This window comes from Lactuca serriola, chromosome 5, assembly GCF_051521515.1.
Source record: "Lactuca serriola cultivar US96UC23 chromosome 5, Lser_US96UC23_V15, whole genome shotgun sequence".
In the NCBI taxonomy this organism is placed as follows: domain Eukaryota; kingdom Viridiplantae; phylum Streptophyta; class Magnoliopsida; order Asterales; family Asteraceae; genus Lactuca; species Lactuca serriola.
The window spans coordinates 239,536,605-239,559,251 of NC_136412.1; the positions used below are offsets into that span (position 1 = coordinate 239,536,605).

General features: G+C 34.9%; 2 protein-coding genes and 1 pseudogene across 5 annotated transcripts; all 3 read right to left on the reverse strand.

Moving 5' to 3' along the window:
* Positions 1-7,171: 7,171 nt before the first annotated feature.
* On the reverse strand, positions 7,172-19,728 carry LOC145053810 (disease resistance protein RUN1-like). 3 transcript variants are annotated; one of them, XM_079001914.1, is made up of 8 exons: positions 18,981-19,728; positions 18,681-18,890; positions 18,442-18,570; positions 10,875-11,459; positions 9,295-10,396; positions 8,803-9,135; positions 7,995-8,726; positions 7,258-7,918 (listed from the first exon to the last, which is right to left on the reverse strand). In XM_079001914.1, exons 4-8 carry the CDS (start codon positions 11,387-11,389, stop codon positions 7,259-7,261), a joined length of 3,342 nt encoding a protein of 1,113 aa, XP_078858040.1. In that variant the 5' UTR covers positions 11,390-11,459; positions 18,442-18,570; positions 18,681-18,890; positions 18,981-19,728; the 3' UTR covers position 7,258. The 3 variants fall into 3 exon arrangements, with proteins under 3 accessions (XP_078858039.1, XP_078858040.1, XP_078858042.1); XM_079001916.1 differs by having other exon boundaries at positions 18,681-19,728; XM_079001913.1 differs by lacking the exons at positions 18,442-18,570; positions 18,681-18,890; positions 18,981-19,728 and adding an exon at positions 12,283-12,430 and having other exon boundaries at positions 7,172-7,918.
* On the reverse strand, positions 18,928-20,939 carry LOC145050299 (disease resistance protein RUN1-like). The gene is made up of 4 exons (XM_078998574.1): positions 19,989-20,939; positions 19,582-19,754; positions 19,398-19,539; positions 18,928-19,326 (listed from the first exon to the last, which is right to left on the reverse strand). Exons 1-4 carry the CDS (start codon positions 20,937-20,939, stop codon positions 18,928-18,930), a joined length of 1,665 nt encoding a protein of 554 aa, XP_078854700.1.
* LOC145053811 (TMV resistance protein N-like) lies at positions 20,815-22,127 on the reverse strand (annotated as a pseudogene). Its single transcript, XR_013684609.1, has 2 exons — positions 21,516-22,127; positions 20,815-20,969 (listed from the first exon to the last, which is right to left on the reverse strand). The product of XR_013684609.1 is annotated as a TMV resistance protein N-like (transcript).
* Positions 22,128-22,647: the final 520 nt, after the last annotated feature.

Genomic DNA, 22,647 nt, shown 5'->3' on the forward strand with positions numbered 1-22,647 from the left:
GGTGGTTATCTAATTAGATCTAGTTCAAATTTTTGCAAGATAATGATCAAATAATTTCCATAACTAAACATATATCAAATAAGGTAACAATTATCTAATTAGATGATCAAAATCTTTTATTTTGATAAGGATAATCATAAGGGATTAACAAAATTCGAATTTTATTAAGTTTAAACAATTATGGCAATTATCCTAAGCCAAAATAGGTAAAAATCCCGAAAATTCGCCTGTCTGACAACAAAACTCGCCGAGTCCCCTTATGGACTCGCCGAGTAGGGGCCTACTCGCCGAGTCCACAATGGGACTCGCCGAGTACATCAGGCAGGAGGCAAAAAATGATTTTTTCAAGCATGAACAAATTAACAAGGCATCAATACAATAGAAACCAATCAAGGCTCTGATACCACTGATGAGTTTTGGCTATAAGAACATCCTATGTGCTCATACAAACCCTAATGCTTGGATCTAGGTTTCTCTATTGTACATGCAAGTTATCCAAGACTATAAACCCTAATTCTAGCATACAAGTAATCATATTAACATGAGAATGGGTTTAATATATTACCTTGATTGTTATGTAGCAATAACAATCTAATTCCTCCTTGTATTGACTTTAGAAAGCTTAGAGTCACAAATGTCACTCCTCTAATGGTTCACAAACACCATAATCAAGAGGATGAAATGGAGAGAGGATCGAGGCTGCCCAAAAACGTGTGAAACCCTAGAACAAAGCTTAGCCACATTTTTGGGTCATAAGGGATATATATATATATATATATATATATATATATATATATATATAGTTAGGCTATTAGGGTTATCTAACAAGGAAACCCTAATTTGGATGCTTAAGCCCTAAGCAACCCATGGATCCCTTTTCTTAAGGCCTTGGACGATTTTCCCATGGGTTTCCCATAGAATTCGTCCACTCCTTAATTTAAGACAATCCATATCCCAAATTGCAATTATCTTATAATTACAATTCCAGTCCCTCAAGTTTAATTAATCTCTTTTAGTTACACAACTAATTACCAATTAATTCTTGACTAATATTAATTAAACAATATGATTTCTCCTTTAATATATTATTCTCATAATATATTAATAAATCATATTTAATCCTTTCTCTCCATAATTCATCCTATCAAGTTGCTTTGGTGAAGGCAACCCAAAAGGACCATGCACCATCGGGTCAAATACATACCAAAATAGTTATGGACTTAGACACTAATCCAACAACCACAACCCTAGAAGGATTCTAAGAGCCGAAAACAACCTTCCCCCCTCTCTCTTTAATATTCTCCAATTGCTTTGGTGTTTGTGATCTATTAGAGGCATCACATTTGAGGTGCTAGGTTCCTAAAAGTTCAAGGTTATCAAGCTTCAACTAAAAGGTAACATTCTAACTTGTTTATTAGATGTAGTTTTTGATTTTTGTATGCTAGAGTTAGGGTTTACAAGCTTTGGATGATTATTGCATGTACAATTAGAAAAACCTATATCCAAAGCTTTAGGGTTTGCATGTGCACCATAGGATTGATGTTTTGCTCATAACCCAACATATTGTGCATCCTTTGTTTTGGTCGTGTTGGATTGTCCTTTCAGACCCTAGGATGGGGCCTAAGGCATAAAAATGAGGTCCCTTGAGCTAGTTTGGTCCCTTGTTCTTTGTAGGAGGTCTTAATGGATTAAGACCATGCATTAAGCCCTTTTTGGACGACCAAAGTCTTAAAGTTTGAGACTTTATGGTTCTAGAGTGCTTTTGAGTCATAGATCTGAAGTTTGAGCTTAAATGATTAATCCATTAAGCACTTCTGGAGGTATTAAGTCATGCGAGGGTACGCCCCGCATAAGGCATCGTACGCCCCGCATAAGGCAGCATACGCCCCGCATACTGAGTCAACCACCCCCGTGGTGGTCAATGCAAGGCGATGTATGCCCATCCTACCGAAGGGGTACGCCCCGCGTATGCTTTCTATATGGGTTTCAGAGTTTGGGCTTCGGGTGTTGGGCCATCTATTAGGCTTTGATACTTGGGCCCTAATGGACCATTTAAATAAGTGTGTTTTGGGCTAAGTAGAGGATCGTACCTTTGGATGAGGCCCAATAAGGGGTTTGTGCCCAATTTGGAAAATTAGTAAGTTGGGCCTTTTGGATCAAAGATTTGGACTTGGGCCTTGGCCCAATTAGGGAAAGGGTAAAATGGACAATTACCCTATGTTTGGGCCCTTAGTCAATAATGGTATCCTAATTGTTAATTGGGTGTTTGTTTATTGTAATAGTTCAAGATTCTCCGTGAGTCAGCAGTTAGGGATTTCAGTGCAGCTTGACATTTAAGAGGTGAGTTTTCCTCACTGTATTTACAGGTACAAGGCACCAAGGCCGACCCTTTGGATTGTTATCCTAATTATCGTATGATTTAGCATTGTAGTGATTTGTTAGATCTAAATCCTGGTAGATAGGATGATGTTATGCTTATTAATCTGTATGATATGTGCTTGACTATTGATTGATTATATGTTTATGAGTTATGCATATGTCGACATGTGTGTGTGGTTGGATTGGGGCGATCATGTTTTGTACTGAAGGGAAACATACCCAGGGAGGCCCAGATAGACTGAAGGCCTGTGAGGCGGACCAGTTAGGCCAAAGGCCCAAAGAAAGGTCTAGACAAGCTGAAGAAAGGGTGCGGAGGTCCAAACATGTTGAAGGTTCTGTATGCGTGTTGTTGCTATGTTATTTATGATTTATGTATTGTGGTGGTATTTTGGGGGAACTCACTAAGCTTGAGGCTTACAATTTGAATTATATTTCAGGTACCTCAGAGGATCGAGGGAAGGCGAAGGCGTGATCTTGCATCTCCTTATGTTTTTGTTTTACGATTTTGGGATTTCTCTGATATGAAGCTTATTTTGAAAACAATTTGTAAACAATGATGGTTTTGGGTTTGTTTAAAAAGTTTAAAATTTTCAAGAATTATGAATGTTACAGTATATGTGATGGAGGTAGCGGTTGTGCGCTCGGTTGGTGGTAGTGGTGGTGGCGATGACGGCTGTGGTGGTGGGGAAGGTGGCAGAGGAAAAAGGAACAAGCGACGCTGAATAATCATTTATGATTATAACTCTCCTACCGCACCGGTACGTTGGAGCGCTAGAGCGGCAAATGAGAAATATGTAACTGAAGTTAAATCTCAAGATCTCTATTTTTTTCGAAATCTCAACGGAACCTACTTATATATATATATATATATATATATATATATATATATATATATATATATATATATATATATATATATATATATATAGTAATAAATAAATAAGTTTATTCTCCTATTGATAAATGTCACAATAGTATAAATCTTCATTAATATTATATGTCATTTATCATGCCACATGTCAACCTATTAATTCTCCATTTTAAATTTTAAATTTTAAATTTTTCACTCTAATTACAATAAATTAATAATTGATTCTTCATTTCAAATTCAACATTTAAACTTCACACTCAAATTACATTAAATTAATAACATTAGAATATATATATATATATATATATATATATATATATATATATATATATATATTATAGAGTGATATAATTTCATATATTTATTTAAATTAACGATTATAATTTTATATAACTAAAAAAATATCTCTTAATTAATAAATGAAAAATAAAATCATTAATGAAAGACTACGATTGCATTTACTATAAGAAAGAAAATTCTAATTCGAATTTCAAATCTTGATTGAGGGGTAATATGGAGATTTGGTATGTTCTTATTTTAGGCAACAAAGTATTCAAATCCGGATTTTAGGAATTCATTTTTTTTTTGCAAAAAAATAAAAAAAAAAAAAAAGCAAAATTCTAGGAGAACCTATTAAAAAAAATACACATTATTGACAGAGTAAGTTTTCATTATTGAAAGAATATGAATTTTTGGGGGCAATACATTCTTAAAAGAACATCAAATGGAAATAAATAAAAAAAACATACACATTCCTAATAAGAATTACAACAAAAACAAAAAGTGTCTACTAAAATCTAAATTCATTCTTTAAAATTGATATATTTTTAAAAGAATTACATAAAAAACATGTTCTTTCAATAATATGGTGTTATTTTAGAAAGAATATAATTTTTCTTCATCTTGGTGGTAGCTGGTTGTGTTGGTAATAAAAATCAATCCATTAATTGAACTGATGCATCAATGCAAGTGCTTCTTCCCTGATATATTTCTAATTTTACTAGTCATTCTTCAAGAATTTGTCATATTTTTGGGTAAGTTTATACAAAAACGATTCTAATGTCCATGAACACATGATCTTTCTTCAACAAAATTTATATGAACGTATGAGAACGCAAAGAAGAAGATCCATTTTTCATCCAATGATCCTGTAGACCGAAAGTTAAATAAAAATCAAATTCTAGTGAAAATGTTATCCATGAGAATTACAAGCAAAAAGAATGACTAACATGTTCATGACCTGAAAAAGAATAATAATACAATTAGTTGGATTTAAATCAAAATCATCAATGTGTTAATATAAGAAACTCAATTATTTCATCTTAAAGATGATTGGTTTATGAATATAGTTTTAAAATTAAAGTATCAAAACTAGGGTGTCAAAAAGGTAATTCAAAATTCAAACCATGACCATATCATAAAATAAATAAATTGATGATTCTTGATTGTAGTACAATTATACATTAAAATATTATCATTAATTAGTGGTTGAATGTCCATTGTATTGCAATTAAAATATATGTATGTGATTTGAATGTAGAGGATCCATAATTCATGGTGCATTCTACGCAAAAGACGATTATATATGGTTTTTAGTTTCATTTTTTTTTAAACTGAAGTATATAATTACATTTATATTGCTTACTAGAACTGTTTTCTTATGGTTTGTGTGCATAAAGGAACAAAAAGAAATCATCAAAATTGGTATATCTTATTCTTTCTCTTCCATCAAATAACACCAGATAAATAGATATTTACCCCTTCTCCTTTAATCAATCAAAATTCCAGGAAAAAATATTTAATTCTTCTTGCTGTGCGATGAATATAGGAGCGTAGGAGGAGCATGTTATGAGCGACGACTTGGAGGGTTGCCTCGATTAACTAGTTGTTGATGGCGGTGCACAGATGAATACAGTTGCTTGACGAACTGAAACATTGTCGATGGAGTTTTGTCAGTGGCCGAAGGATGATGTATTTTTGATGACACCATTGCTTCTTGACAGACGAAGATAAAATAGGTGGTTCTCGGCAGTGGTATTGGTGAGCACCAAGGGTTTGTCCACTATGGAGAGCTGAGCATTAGAGTGAGTTACCAGAATGGCAACTTGGAGGCTGGTTAGGGTTCAAGCGGACATATGTAAGAGACGTGAGAGAGAGAGAGAGTCTATTTAAAGTTAATTAGCCTGACATTTAGAAAGATAAATTCTTTATACCAAAACTACCCCTAGCTAATTAATTAAAAAGTCAAAAAAAATTAATTAATGATTGGTCTATATATATATATATATATATATATATATATATATATATATATATATATATATATATAGATCCGGTAAGAAATTTTTTTTGGTAGGAAGGTAAGAAGTTTTTTTTCTACATATTTTTTTGACGAACAAAAGAAATGAATCACTAGATGATTCATTTGTAAGATGATTCACAAGAAAAAATTCTCCAAAAAACATCTTTATGATTCATTTTTAAGTAAATTAAGAAAAAATTCACTTTTGTGACAATTTTAGTGAATAACAACAAAATCATTGTATAAATGAATCATCGAGATATTTTTTTGAGAATTTTTTCTTGTGAATCATCTTACAATTGAATTATCTAATGATTCATTTCGCGAAAAAAATATGTAGAAAAAAAACTTCTTACCTTTCTACCAAAAATTTCCTTCTTATTTGATCTTGACTCTATATATATATTTGTATGCACAACTTTATGTCATTATTTAGCAATGAAAAAATGAATATTCACATGTTAAAACTAAAATTATAATTTACTATAAAAATGCACATACATAAATTTATAATAGAATAATAACATTCTAATGAATATATATATATATATATATATATATATATATATATATATATATATATATATATGTATGTATATATATTTAAAATCAAATGTTAATATTCATATTAGAATTACTTCAATAATATACATATACAACATTCATTACAGAATAATAACATAAACCTAGTGTTTTTAAGTTCTCACACTACTTACTGTTTTTATTTGAGCTTTTATATATATATATATATATATATATATATATATATATATATATATATATATGTGTGTGTGTGTGTGTGTGTGTGTGTGTGTGTGTGCGCGCGCCCCGCACAAAACAATGGTGATAAATAGTTTCTTATGGGGAAATAATTATTAGTTATTATAAAATAAAAAATTATAACTTTATATAAAATATTTATGTTTATTAATTATGTTTATATTGTGTGATTATACTATTAACTAAAATTAATTAATATTGATGTTTAGTTTAAGCATGAATTTAATATTTTATACTCTTCATTTAATCCAAATTAAATTTCTTAATTACTTTCCTTAATTCAAATCTTCAAATTTTGACAAGTATTAATGAGTTATCTATTACATAATTGATTTGTACAAAAATAATTTATAACTTATACTTCTTAAAATTCAAAATATGACTAATATGCTTTATAATATAGTATAAGATATAATATATATCTGCAATTTCAATTTATGTCTAATGTTTGACCATCAAAGAAAGCAAATGTTGTGTTCGACTAAAATGATAATCTTTCTATTACTTGAAGCTTTGTTGTTTTAAACTCATAACCAAACATGTTTCATAACTCCGAACCAATTTCTAACATGTAACCAGCAATCCTTAAGTCCCTAATTAGAAACTTCTGAGGAATTAAAATTTTACCTCCCAAATCTGATTTCATGGCTAAAATTGAAGTGTGTGGTGTCGACCGTCACTAAAACTGACTACTTTTGCTGTCGTCCAGCTGCCAAAACGGCTGACTCATACATAGCCCCTGGCTGCTCTTTCCTGCCTTACCAAAAAGGCACTCTTTTGGGCAAAGAGACAAGAAAAATCATACTTAAAAAGGAATAAATGTTCATAAAAACACACTGTTTAAAAACTTGTATAACCTTTATTATTCTATTATGAGTTTGTAGCCACCCATGCACTTCAGATGTGACACGGAAAATAGTTAGAATTTACAAAGGCCATTTATTATTGAAGAAATCAAACCTCTTCCCTCTAAAAACAAAATTCGGTACATCTCTATTCATTTTGTCTGTCCACAACATATGATCAGATGCATTGACAAGATGAACCTGTTTTGTTTCCCCATCAAGCCTCTTCCCCCTAAAAACAAAATTTGATATATCTCTATTCATTCTGTCTGTCCACAACATTTGATCAGATGCATTGACAAGATGAACCTTTTTTGTTTCCTCATCAAGTAATTGCTGTTCGTCATTGCCTTCATATATTAAGTTTATACAACATTCCTCCACTACACCTGGACCCATAATGACGCGTATAAAAATCTCATCTCCAGCCTCCAATAGATTGCCACACCTCCAAAAGCTTAACCATGCGAGCTTTTCCACGGTCCTAGGGATTTCTTGATTCTTTTTTTGGTATGTCCACCACACATGCTCAGTCTTATTATAAACTTCAATCTCCAAAAAAGGATGGCATTTGTTTAAATAATAGAACACGACACACATATTAAAGCCAATTATTGTCCAATTATTTTGATGCCAAGGAACTTTGAATGAAATTTGTTTGCCCTTTTTTTTATACATGAAGAACGAAGGGATCTGTTTCTCTGGAACATAGGTGCTGAATATACCAAACTCATGTAACACCTGTGAATATACCAAACTCTTGTTATTTAGCCTAGAAGAAACATACAAACCAACAAGAGAGAGAAAGAGAAAGAACCTGAAGACACAAGTCTGTTCTTTCACCTGCATTTGATTCTTCTAAACCCAAACAACGTACGATTTTTCTATCAACTTTATCTAGTGATTGAAGCTTATAACGACCCTCCACTTCGCACAATTTTGGGCAGTTATGTTGGTAGACTGCGGTCATGGAAGTTTTTGCAGGCTGTACTTTTTCCAACGACTTATTGTAGTTGGCATACAATGTATGGACAAATTCTGGGAGACCTAGAATTGATTGGATTTTTGAACACCTTTCAACACTGAGCTTCTGTATTGTAGGTAGGGTTTGAATACAGTTTGGTAAGGAAGTGACATAGTTGCCACTTATATTCAAATCTTTAAGTGAGACGAGACCACTCCAGTCATTTGGGAAGGAATTATCAAAGAGATTGCAAAATGAGAAATTTGCTTTCGTCAAAAAAGAAAATGATGCAGATGGACGTGAACCAAAGCTTTGGATGCATCCAAGAACTCCAAGGAATGGGCAACCAGACATTTGAAGCGATACAATGGATGTAGGTAAGCATGGAAACTCTCTTAAGCTTCTACAATTGGTTAGATCCAACAAGACTAGTTCTTTAAGGTATGAAATCGATTCTCCAACCCGGATTAAACCCGAACAGCCTTTCAGGATCAAGCTCTCAAGACCAGGGAGTCCAGAAAAATCAGGGGTTTCGATTAGCTCAACAGAATAGCTAAGCTTCAGGATTTTTAGTGATCCGATAAACTGCAACATGAAAACACCACTCTCATATAAAGACCCTTTCATATAAATGAAAATGTGATGTAAGAAGGTATTATACCTTGTAGCCATCCCAGACTCGCTTTAGTTTGCTGTAACTCATGTCGAGAACCACCAGCTTCTCCAAAGAAATGTCACATGGTATAGCTTTTAAAGAAAATCCATGCCAACTCAACCATCGTAACTTTTTTGGCAGTTTCTTGTATCTCCCAGAAAACGTTACATAGTTTAGTTGAAGCAGCATTAGGTTCTTCATCTTTTCCAGTGCACCAATTTTGAAATTTGCATCATTTCCATGCATTCTTTTCCCAAGATAGGCTTCAAACCCATGTGTTGATTTAGTTTCCTTGATCTTTTGCATATCAAGCATGAATCCCTCTACTTTGTTTGTACCCTAATTCAGAAAATGAATAAATTTCTTTGACTGATCGACTCTTTATCAAATATATATATATATATATATATATATATATATATATATATATATATATATATGGCTTAACACACACGATAAATTTAAGTAATGATACATGAAAGGGGTGTGTAAACATACAGAATGGCTTTGCAACACATTGAAACAGTCGTCATGATGCCACAGTCTACTTCTTTTTCCAGGATTCTTTGGTGATTCCTGGCGAACAACACCTCGTCCCATCTCCTTGATCAATTGATGCATCATCACTCTCTCATCTTCAATATATAGTAGACATCTATCCATAAGATTCTTGATCCCACCCACAGGGTATAGATCACATTGGTCCAATAACTTCACAATGTAGTCTTTTTCCTCACCCTCAAAGAAACAAGCAATATGCAAGAATAAATCTTTAACCGTGTCATCTTCCAAAGTCTCATAACTTATTTTTAGAACATTCTGAACCCCGGGATGAGGAATTGCTGCCAGCTTGTGCATTGTATCTTCCCATTCATCATTCGTCTTTCCACGTAGGGAAGAACCCAATACTTTGAGAGCCAAAGGAAGACCTGTGCAATAACGAACAAATGGATCTGACTTGAAAATGTAGGGCTGATTGGATTGATCTTGATGAAAGGCATAAAAACTAAAGAGCTCAACAGCATCATCCGTGGATAATGTTTTAACAGAGTGAACCTTAGGATGAACTGTGAAGGCGGTTGACAACCACTTGTGCCTAGTTGTTATCATCACTTTACTTCCAGGGGCGAACCTTTTAGGTCCTAGTAACACATCCAACTGTTTTAATGTTGCAACATCATCAAGGATAACAAGTACCTTTTTCATGTGTATGGCATTTTCAATCTTATTGGTTCCTTCATGAATGTTCCATATCATTTCTTCCTTTTCACTTTTCAAAATATTGGAAAGAAGCTGACTTTGCAAGCGAAGCAATCCACCGGGTTGATCTGAGGTCTCATTAATATCTGCCAGAAAGCAACTGGCATCATAGTTACGTGAGTTTAAGTTAAATATGCATTTGGCTAAGGTTGATTTCCCAATGCCTCCCATCCCATCAATCACAAGGACTACTGCATCAGGTGATGGATCTTGTAACCATGATTCAATCTCAGCAACCCCATTCTCTATTCCCACTAGTTTCTCCTCAATGTAAAGGGATTTGTAGTCCAGTTTCTTTCTTACAACATTCACAATGTTGATTATGAATTTGGACTCGTACCTAGAAAGATCAAGTTAAAACGATTACATTTGTAACATAGTTGTTACTACATCTAGTTTAACTTACACATAAAAATACATCTCTCTTCGTATCATGTAAGCCTACAAAGCATAAAAACTAAATTGTTTCATATAAAATACTTTTTCACGATACAAAAAGCATCATATGAATAAAAATGTATCTTTATTTCAACAATACAAATCTTCGATAAACAAAATTCAATCTAATCTTTACCTCGAAGAAAATATATTTTTTCTTTTTTCCTAAAAATATTATTTATTATTTATTTATAAACTTTTCATGGGTCCAAAGTCCAAACCACACAGAAAACAGATTAATCCAACATGACCGATTTATTGGATGAATGGAGTAGCTCGTTTCCATATAAATGGATCTCATGTGAGATCTGGATCAAGATCCAATCCTAAGTAACACACTAGTGATTTTTTCTATACAGGATAAAAGGAAGCATGCATACCCATCTTTAAATACCATTCCTGTGAAGTTTGCAGCTTCTTTAAGAGAATATCTCCATGCCCCCACCTTCTCCAGCAATTCTTTCTTCTTTTCAAGGTCTGTTTCTGCCTTGATTTCATCATCATACGCATCAAATGCTTCTTTAAAGCTTCCTGTTTGATTTCGGACATCAGATGGGTCTGTTTTATAGAATACAGGTATAACTTCATGTTTACAGGTTGAAGTCTTGTGTTCTTCAATAATCATCAAAACCTCATCGAGACACCACTTGGAGGATGCATAGTTTTTTGAGAAGACAATGAGTGATATTGCAGCATTGTGGATGGCTTTCTTCAGCTCTGGCTTCAGCAGTTTTCCTCTCTCCGTTGCATCATCCCGGAAAGTACGGATTCCTGATTGAGTCAAGGCTGTATAGAGATGATCTGTAAAACCATCACGAGTGTCTTCACCTCGGAAACTTAAAAAAACACCATAACTAGAACAAGGTTGAGCAGTAGCCATGGAATGAGAAGCCATTGATCAAAGTAGAGACATGAATGTTGGAATGGAGAAGTCGATATTAAGTCCACTTGAACCCAACTGGTACCTACACGACATATATTTTTCTTATTACTCACATGAAAACAAAATCTTTAGGTAGGGCCCATTGTATTGTTATCGTAACATCTTTCATTCTCAAGTAAATTATAAATTTGGTCACTATGGTATGTCTTTTGTTTTGAATTGGGTTCAATAAAGAGCTTTGTTGCTTCACAAAAACACACTACAAAATGATTGACTTAGCAAGTGCCTGCATTTTTCCTCTGACTTCCACAACTAGGGGTGTTGATTGGGTATTTCCAAATAAAAAACATAGCTGATAACCGAACTGTATTGAAATTCAGTTATTAGGTTTCGGGTATATCGGGTATTTGTTCAGGTTGGGTATCTGGTTTGATTACCCAAAAAACTTGCAGTAGCAGTAGGTTAAATTACAACGATAAGCTAATCACAAAGGAATCAATTGTCTTTTATCAGTCGGTTAAACAGAAAACATAACATAGCAGTGATTGGAACACTAATGACAAACTTCATCTCTTAAAAATACACTCATTAACGTTAAACATAACAATTAGGGCGCCACCGATCGCCAAGTACCACCACAACCCATTAATTGGGCAACAATTAACCTATATGTGATTACACGACTCTATTTATTTATCGAGCAAGCAAAATACTTTAAAAAGTACCACCATAACAGATAATCGATTCAAACATAACAATTAGGGCTGACTAAAGGATCATATGAATGACATAAGTGGGTTAACATAACATCTGACGCAAGAAGCAAATCCCCTAAAATTAGACACTAAAAAAAACTCTTAAATTCGAAATTAAGAACCAAGAAACTAAGAAACAAATCCACTTACTTTGAAAATGGAAGACAAGCTATAAAAAAAAAACCCTAAGAAATCGTAAAGCAGTAAAATCGCAATTCCTGTTAGTGGTGGTGGTACGTGTTCCTGAGTCCTGACTTCGTTCCTTCGTTGTCGTGATGATAGAAATGTTTAGACTACTCTGACCAATTATTTTAGTTGGGTGGTTATTTTTTTTCCATCATATTTTAATACATTAATATAACACATATTATATTATTTAGTTTGTTAGCAAGATTTATAGAAATAAAAATAAAAAATAATTTAATTACTCAAAAAGAAAAAGGAAAATGACTCTTGAGGGTAATTAACTTTTGCGTTTGTACTTATTTGGTCATTTTTTTTTGTATTCAATATACCATTGAACTTGTTGTTGGTGTTTATCATAGCCCTTTTGACTGGCTTTTGACCTGTGATAGCCGGTCAAAGGGTTATGGTGAACACAAACAACAAGTTCGATGCTATATTGAGTAAAAAAAAAAAAGGAAAGGGACCAAATGAGAACAAACGCAACAGTTGGTTACCCTCCTGATTTATTTTCTCTTTAAAATTTACAACAAATCTCACATCATCTCCTACTGATATTAATGACTTTATGAGATTCATTCTTGCTTATCTTCAAAACATAACCTTCGAAAGGACATTATTCATACATGTACAACTTTGTAATGCTCTTGGATATTTATTAGGGAAATCTTGACTAAGCAGGCGCATTTCATGACTACATTTACATTTCTAATCAAATGATTTATTGTATCATGGATTCTAGACAAGTCTACAAACGAGTGGATTCACAAGTGCTGTGATTTTTGAGTTTACTTAGCTTTAAGATCGGACTCATGGGATAAGATACAACATCAATATGTACAATATTATAGTGATGTGTCTACAAAAGCAACATGATATTGTACATATTGATGTTGTATCTTATCCCATGAGTTCGATCTTAAAGCTAAGTAAGCTCAAAAATCACAGCACTTATGATTCCACTCGTTTGTAAACTTGTCTAGAATCCATGATACAATAAATCATTTGATTCCAAATGTAAATGTAGTCATGAAATGCGCCTGCTTAGTCAAGATTCCCCTAATAAATATTCAAATGCATTACAAAGTTGTACATGCATGAATAATATCCTTTCGTGAGTTATGTTTTGAAGAGAAACAATAATGAATCTCATAGTCATTAATTTCAGTAGGAGATGACGTGCGATTTGCTGTAAATGAGTAAAGAGAAAATGAATCAGGAGGGTAACCAACTGTTGCGTTTGTTCTCATTTGGTCCCTTTCCTTTTTTTGTACTCAATATACCATCGAACTTGTTGTTTGTGTTCACCATAACCCTTTGACCGGCTATCACAGGTCAAATGTCAGTCAAAAGGGCTATGGTAAACACCAACAACAAGTTCGATGGTATATTGAATACAATAAAAAAGAAAAATGACCAAATGAGTACAAACGCAAAAGTTAATTACCCTCAAGAGTCATTTTCCCAAAAGAAAATCAAAATGTCATAGAAAAGAGACATAAAACCCGCCAACCCCGTTGGGTGGAGTAAACTCAAGTTGGTTGGCACAATTCATGATGTCGTTTACTTTTATTATCTAACAAACTTAATAATTTTAGAAAATATGTTTTATTGGTTGAAAATAAAAAAAATATATATTAAAATTCATAATTTATTTTTGTCTATATATAAATAGAGACTACTATTGATATATTTTTTATTATTTTTTATGCTAAAAATTTGGGTTTTGTTAGATTGCTAATGAGAGTAAAAGTTTAAGTTTAATTGGGTTGTATATATGGAATAGAGATAAATTAATTTTTTAATATATAGTTAGGTTCATTTTGGTTATGAATGAGAATGATCTTAGGTCATTGGTCCATGGAAAGTATAATATTAAAAATGGGTGGATTTAATATACAACAAAAAAAGAAAGACAAAATTGCAAAAACGATCTCTATGGTTGGTAAATTTATGTACTTTTGGTTCAAAGCGAAATGTTGATGCATCATTAGTCCAATTTTGAATACTTTTTGCGATTTTGGTCCCTATGATTGACATTTTTGTGTGGTTTTGGTCCACACCCAACTTAAAAAGACGGATATACTCTTATATTTCTTTTATTAATTTCCTTTTTAATTTCTTATTATTAAAAGAAAAAAGAAATAACACCTACCCCATCCCTCATACTCACCTTTACCCCCACTCACTTATATTCTCTCTCTCTCTCTCTCTCTCTATATATATATATATATATATATATATATATATATATATATATATATATATATATATATATATATATCTCACCCTACCACCTACCGACCACCATCTGTTGGACCTCCACCTGCCGGACAACCATCTTTTCATTTACAGATCTGCATAATGAGACTGGTGTCATCATAACACCCTTCTCCCACTACTGGCGTTCATCATTGTCACCTCTTTTCACTGCCACCGAGTCTGACACTGTCACCCCTTACCATTCATACGCTCACCGGCAACCATTATACCACCAGCTCCGACGAAAAAACCATAGCTCCGCCGTTAGAAAACCCTAACTTTGTTTATGAACATATTCGTTCCTCTTTCTCCATCAGCGGTTTGTCGGTTTCCCTTTTGTTGGTGGCGGTGGACAGTGGTCGGAGAAAGGACATATCTCTTTGGAGAGGGTACAGTAGGAGTAGAGTGATCAAAAGGGAGAAGGCCACAAAACTGTTGGACCTCCATCTGCCAGACAACCATCTTTTCATTTCCAGATCTGCATAATGAGACCGGTGTCATCATAACACCCATCTCCCACTACCGACGTTCATCATTGTCACCTCCCTTCACTGCCACCGAGTCCGACACTGTCACCCCTTACCATTCATACCCTCACCGGCGACCATTATACCACCAGATCCGACGAAAAACCATAGCTCCGTCGTTAGAAAACCTTAACTTTGTTTATGCACATATTCGTTCCTCTTCCTCCATCAGCGGTTTGTTGGTTTCCCTTTTGTTGGTGGCGGTGAACAGTGGTTGGAGAAAGGACAGATCTCTTCGGAGAGGGTACAGGAGGAGTAGAGTGATCAAAAGGGAGAAGGCCATAAAACCACCATATCCAAGTTTTTGGGTTTAGTACACTGGTTCTCTCTCGTCGTCTATGTTTTCTGACGACTTCAACATCCAATTTCTTTTGTTTCACCTGAATGCCGACAGAGGATAACAGATTATCGGTTAGTGCTTGTCGGAGCTGCAACTTCTCGAAAAACAAGACTTGCCTCCGTCATCTATAGCCTTTTGTATAGAGATGGGGGAAGGAGAGATGGATCCATCACTAGTGGAGTCTGGTTAATCAACGTGTGTCAAATTCCGGTGAAGTCTTTCAACACCGGTGATGGTGGTGTTGACTGGTTTTGGTGGGTGTCGTGTTGGGGGAGAAGAAGCAAATGAATTAACTGATATAAAGAAAGAGAGATACATACAAAAAGAGAGATATGAGGAGGAGGGTGGTGGGTATACTCTTATTTTTAATAACTTAAAATCATTAAAAAAAATTTAAAATTAAAAAAACAAATATGTAACGCATGTGTTTCTGGGCTTGTCATTAATGTTGATATAATAGTCTAGGTTAACCTTTGTAACCCGTTTTGAAATAATAGAAGTGTATTATTTGAGTATTATGTGTTTTGTGCTTAATTGCTTAATTATGTGGTTTGATTAATTAAGAATAAAAATAAGCGTCAAAATTAAAGTGTAAAATGAACTTGATATCTTTGGTTAATGTTGTAGTAGTTGAAACGAGATTTCCGAATATATATAGAACGCCCAAATCTGACTTCGTATGAAGAAGTTATGATTTATCGAAGTTTCGGCTTAGCGGTATGCAGCCTGAAATACTCGATTTGAGATCGAGCGGTTTTTAGCCGAAGCAATCTAAACGAGGATCGAAGGTCTCGTTGTTGGTATCGAAGCGATGAAAAGTTAGGCGAGAACGGACGTCAAACAAAGAAGTTATGAATTTATAACGAAGTTTTTCTGTCCCGGCCATTAAAAATAAATAATAAAAATAAAGTCAAAATTAGCCGATGGAGTCTAAACGAAAGTTGTAGAGCGTAGTCTTACCTACGCGTGGATATAAAGAACGTCGAAAACGGAGTTCGTATGAAGAAGATATGAATTTTCGAAGTTTATTAAATAATTAATAATTAAATTTAATTATTAAATCCGGCATTATCCGAAGAGGAGTCATCGGACTCATCCGAAGTACGCCCAGCGTACTAGCGTACGCCCCGCGTACAGCGAAGCATGACACGCCTCGCACTCGAGTTCTTCGGATACGTAAACAATGACGATTCTGAGGCAGTACGCCCCGCGTAACGCAGTACGCCCCGCGTACTCCGAGGCTCCAGCCTCCTATAAATAGGATGCGAGGGCAGCCGACTCCTTTGCTATTTTTCTCTTTTCTCTCTCCCGTTTTGCATCGATTTGCGTGCCACAAATACCCCAAAGCCCCGGTATTATTCTCGAGCCCCGAAGCAAGTCCCGAGATCCCGAAGATCCCGAGAGGTGCGATTTCCGAGCCGAAGCTCTGCCCACGAGAAGTTCGATTTTTGTAGAGATCTTCCAGATCTGCTGAGGATTACTACTTCTACAAGCCGTAGTGCTGTCTGATCGTCTTCTGATCGAGTGAGTGTATACTACCTTTCATAAACACGATAATAATACAAGTATGGTTTGAGTGTATTAAGTATATTGTTGTTTATGTGTATAATTTTGTTGTTATATGTGTGAATGTAAATTCATTCTCTTCTATCTCATAGATCTGATTTATTTTCTATGAAATACGTGTTATGTGGGTGTGCCTCATCTGTTATGTGGAATATGTATTGAAGGAAAATGATATACAGGTTTTAAACTATGTATAAAAATATATATTTTTATCTACTAATATGTTGGGTAGAACATGGGTAGATAGTTGGTGTGTAATAAACAGATGAGAGGCCTCGATGTTGTTGTTGTTGTTGATCTAGTTATTCAGCGGAGTATGGATAACGACCACGGATTCTTTCTAGACAGTCCAATGGAACGCTAGCAGGTTCATAACATGTAGGTGTTGTGAACGATGTGTTCACCGGTGTACTCTATCCCCCTCATGGTTGCCTTTAGGATATCTATTGTTGAGGAAACCCCTTAGCAGTAATGTCCGTCCCGATGAAAATCGTAGATTAGGTCCCTTGAGATAGATGTTATTTTAGGGACGTAAAGTGAGGATAACGGGAATGGGTAATCGGGATAGTGATTGGTTGGTGAAATTAAATATAATTAATTTATTGTGGGTTGGAAACCCTATATGCTCACCAGGCTCCCAAGCCTGACCCACTCAGTTTTATTTGTATTACAGGAAGTGGCGCAAGGGCGTAAGATGGATGAATCATCGAGTTGTTTTGTTTACAAGTCTGTATATGTATATATTTGTTGAATGACTTGTAATGTTATCGTTTATGCTTTATGGTCTGTATCGGCAAATGACATCCCGAGTTTTGATTATATAATGAAAATGCATCTCTTGATGAAATGCTTTGATAAATATTATTTTATCATGTTTGTTTTGGGAACAAATTCCGCAACACTTTTAAATCAAAAGGATTTACTCTGAAATTATTTTAAAAAGCATAAATGAAATCGGTCTTTTCTGGCCGAGATTTTGGGGATGTCATAGTTGGTATCAGAGCATTAGTTTAAGCGAACTAGGAATTTGTAGGATTTCTAGACTTAAACTTAGAATGCTAAGTGGAGATTGTGAGAAGTGTGTCTGATATATTATAGACACGAGCACTAGATTATTTTAGGAAAGTTGCCTAAAATGCTTTTATGTGCTAAATGTTATATGTTGCCATATATGATATTAATTGTTCGGATCTACGGTCTGTTGCCGACCGGATCTGGAAACCTTATGTGTGTAGAATTCTAAGCGTATGCCTACGTTATTAGAACTAGCATGTAAACGTTTCGGAGTAATAAGGATGATTTGAATATCTATCGTGAATGAGGATCTAATTTCACCTTATTCGGTGTGTAGATCAAAAATGGTGAGAACAAGGAGTGGCGTTGGAAACGCAGATGAAAACAGGAATCAACCGCCAGTGATTGAGCAAATACCTGTTGTAGCAGCAGCACCAGAACCAATAACGATGGCTGGGGTGCAAGCCATGATTCGGGCGATGTTAGCCGAACAAAGGGATGAAATGAGACAGATATTGCATGATAATAGGGATGAACCTATCATACCTATTGAGACAAAGAAAGAGAAAGCACCATTTATGATTGTGTTTGATTTTAAGCATTAGCCTATTAAACAAATAATCTAGCCAGGACAGAGACAAAGAAAGAGAAAGCACCTGAAGACTCAACTCCATTCCTTCACCCGATTTTGCATTTACTTCTAAGCCCAGAAAGCATATGATTTTCCTATCAACTTTGTCTATTGATCGAACCTTCCAACGACCCTCTATCTCACACAACTTTGGGCAGTTCCTGTAGTTCATTGGGTCTGACTATCTGGAAGTTGTACTTTTTCCAAGGAGTTATTGCTCTCGTCAGACCTAGAACTGATTGGATATTTGAACAATTTTCAACGCCAAGGAATTAAAGTATAGGTAGGGTTTGAATACAATTTGGTAAGAAAGTTATATTGTTACCACTTATATTCAACCTCTCCAGTAAAACCAGACTACTCCAGTCATTTGGGAAAAAAGTGTCAGAGAGATTGCAATATGAGATATTCATTTCCACCAAAGCAGACAATGATAGTACCAAATCCAAGCTTTGAACCTGTCCAAGAACTACACAACCAGACGTTCGAAGTGATACAATGGATGCGGGTAAGCATGGAAACTCTCTTAAGCTTCTACAGTCACTTAAATCCAACAAGGCTAGTTCTTTGAGGTATGTAATCGATTCATCGACCTTGATCAAACTTGAACAACCTTCAAGGATCAAACTCTCCAGACCGGGGAGTCGACGAAAATCAGGGGTTTTGGTCAGCTTAACAGAATAGCTAAGATTAAGGATTTTTAGTCAGAAAATAAAAAGGTGATGCAAGAAGACAGACATACCTCTAAGTCATCCCAAACACGTTTTAGTTTGTTGTGACTCATGTCAAGAACCACCAACTTCTTCAAACAGCTTTCACTTAGTATAGCTTCTAGAGGACATCCATGCCACCTCAACAATCGTAGCTTTCTGGGCAACGTCCTCCTACATGTCCCAAAAAACATTACATAGTTTAGTTGAAGTAACATTAAGTTCTTCATCTTTTCCAGCGCACCAATTTCGAAATTTGCATCATTTCCATGCATTCTTTTGCCTTCTAAGCTATGTTTCCTTTGATTATTTATAGTTATAGCTGAAGTTGAATCAGATTCCTCAGTCTTTTGCAGATCAATCCTGGGTCCTTCAACTTTTCCTGTACCCTGATTGAGAAATTCAAAAAAAAAGGTAAACTATGATGGGTCTACAAGCACGATAAATTAACTAATAATATTGTACAAATTAAAAAGGGGTGTTGTGAAAACATACGATTGGTCTTGCAACACATCAATACAATCCTGATGGTTCCACAATCTACTTCTTTTCCCAGGCTCCTTTGGTGATTCCTTGCGAACAACTTCTCATCCCATCTCCTTGATTAACTGATGCATCATCACTCTCCCATCTTCAACATACACTAGACATCTGTACATCAGATTCCTGATCCCAACAACAGTGTATAGATCACATTGGGCCAGTAATTTTATAATGTAGTCTTTTTCCTCACCCTCAAGGAAACAAGCAATATGCAAGAATATCGACTTATCCATGTCACATTTCAAATTTGTATAACTTATTTCTAGAACTTCCTGAATCTCTACAGGATCAGGATTGGCTGCCACCTGGCGCATTGTATCTTCCCATTCATCAATTGTCTTACCACATAAGGACGACCCCAATACTTTAAGAGCCAAAGGAAGGCGCTTGCAATGGTGAACAAATACTTGTGATTGGCTAATGTAGGGTTTAACGGGTTGATGTTGATGAAAGGAATACAAACAAAAGAGCTCAATAGCGTCATCCGCTGATAATGTTCCAACAGAGTGGACCTGAGGATGAACTGAGAATGCAGTTAACAAGTCCTTGTGCCTGGTTGTTATGATCACTTTACTTCCAGGATAAAACCTTTTCGGTCCTAGTAATGCATCCAACTGTTTCCTTGTTGCAACATAATCAAGGATGACAAGTACCTTTTTGTTGGATATGACTTTCATAACCTTGTCGGTTCCTTCATGAACATTCCATATAGTTTCTTCCTTATCATTCTTTAAAATTGTGGAAAGAAGCTGACTCTGCAAGCGACACATTTCCTTATCTTGATTCGACACCATCTTATTAATATCCGCAAGAAAACAATTGCCCTCATAGAAACTAGAGTTTGTGTTAAATATGCATTTGGCTATGGTTGTTTTCCCAATGCCCCCCATCCCTGCAATGAGAAGGACTACTGCATCAGGTGAAGGATCTTGTAACCATGATTCGATCGCATCAACGTCATCCTTTATTCCCACTACTTTCTCCTCAATGTATAGGGCCTTGTATTCCAGCTTCTTTCTTATAATACTCATAATGTCGATTATGAATTTGGACTCTCATACCTACATCAATTAAAGGTAAAGATAAAGCAATTAGATTTGTAATATATTTTTTTTACTACATTCATTTTACAATACACAGAGAAATATATCTCTCTTTGTACGTACCGACTAAGCCTAGAAAGCATAATATATATCTAAATTTACTCCGTATATAGTATTCTTTTACTTTACAAATGGTACCATATTAATAGAGATGCGCCTTTATTTGAACAATACAATATTCAAAATCAAGTACCCTATCTTTCTCTTTTGTTGTATTAAGTTTTCTCAAAATATTTACATTTATTGAATTCAAGAAAAAGGTTAAAGAAAAACTTATTTCTATTTTTTCTCAAAAAACTTATATAACTTTATTTTCGATATATATATTTTCATGTATCCGATCCATGTAGATCATAAATCAATTCAAAAGGATGGGCTTATTGGATCAATGGATTAACTTGTTTCCATATAGAGGACGTCATATGCATGTCAGATCTACATCAAGATCCAATCCTAAGTAACAAACTAGTGATTTTTTCCAATACAGGATAACTGGAAGCATACATATATACCCATCCCCAAGTACCATTCCTGTTAAAATTGCAGCTTTTTCTAAGAGAATCCTTCCATGCCCCCACCTTCTCCAACAATTTTTTCTTCTTTTCAAGATCTGTCTCTGCGTTGATTTTATCATCATACGCATCAAATGTGTCTTCAAAGCTTCCTCTTTGATTTCGAACATCAGATGGTTCCACTTTATAGAACACAGGTACAACTTCATGTTTAATGGACAAAGTCTCGTGTTCCTTAATAATCATCATAACCTCATTGAGACGCCGCTCAGAGGATGCATAGTCGTTGGAGAAGACAATGGGTGAAAGTGCTGACTCATGGATGGCTTTATTTAGCTCTGGCTCCAGCAGTTTTCCTCTCTCCATTGCATCATCATCCCGGAAAGTGCGGAGTCCTGCTTGCTTCAAGGCTGTATAGAGATGATCTGTAAATTAAACTCTTACGGGTGTCTTCACCTCGGAAACTTAAAAAACCATCATAACTAAAACAAGGTTGAGCAGTAGCCATGGGAGAAGATGAAGAAGAAGCCATTGATTAAAGTAGAGACAAGAGTGTTGGAATGGAAAAGTTGATATTAAGTCCACTTGAATCTTCAGCAATAACTGGTACCAGCCCCACATATTAATTCCTATCATTCACATGGAAAGAAATAACTTTAGGTAGGGCCCATTGCATTAATATTGGAAAATATGGATGATCTCACATTTTTTTATTCCTCTGACTTCCATAGTTGGTAGTTCACCTTGAACTCAATGTTCCATAACCAGCCCAACTTTGCAGGGTTTTTGTGCAGTAGAAAATGATGCATAAGTGATGATTGAACTCAGTGTAATGTGTAATTAATTATAGTAATGTTAATGGGGATCAACTGAAGCTCTTGCTAACTACAAATACTACTCCGTTCGGAGAACAAATAAATAAATACGTGTTTTCCCTGTGGCTACATGTACTACTAAATTTAAGAGTTGAAAATCTAGAAAGGGATGACTGGAAAACAAAGGAAAAACTGCTGCCTGCCAATGGATCGAGCAAGTGGAAGAGGGCCGAATGACCATTTAAAACATACCTTTTAGATCAAAACTAAGATTATCGACTATAAAATCTAAATAAACAAAAAAGGCAC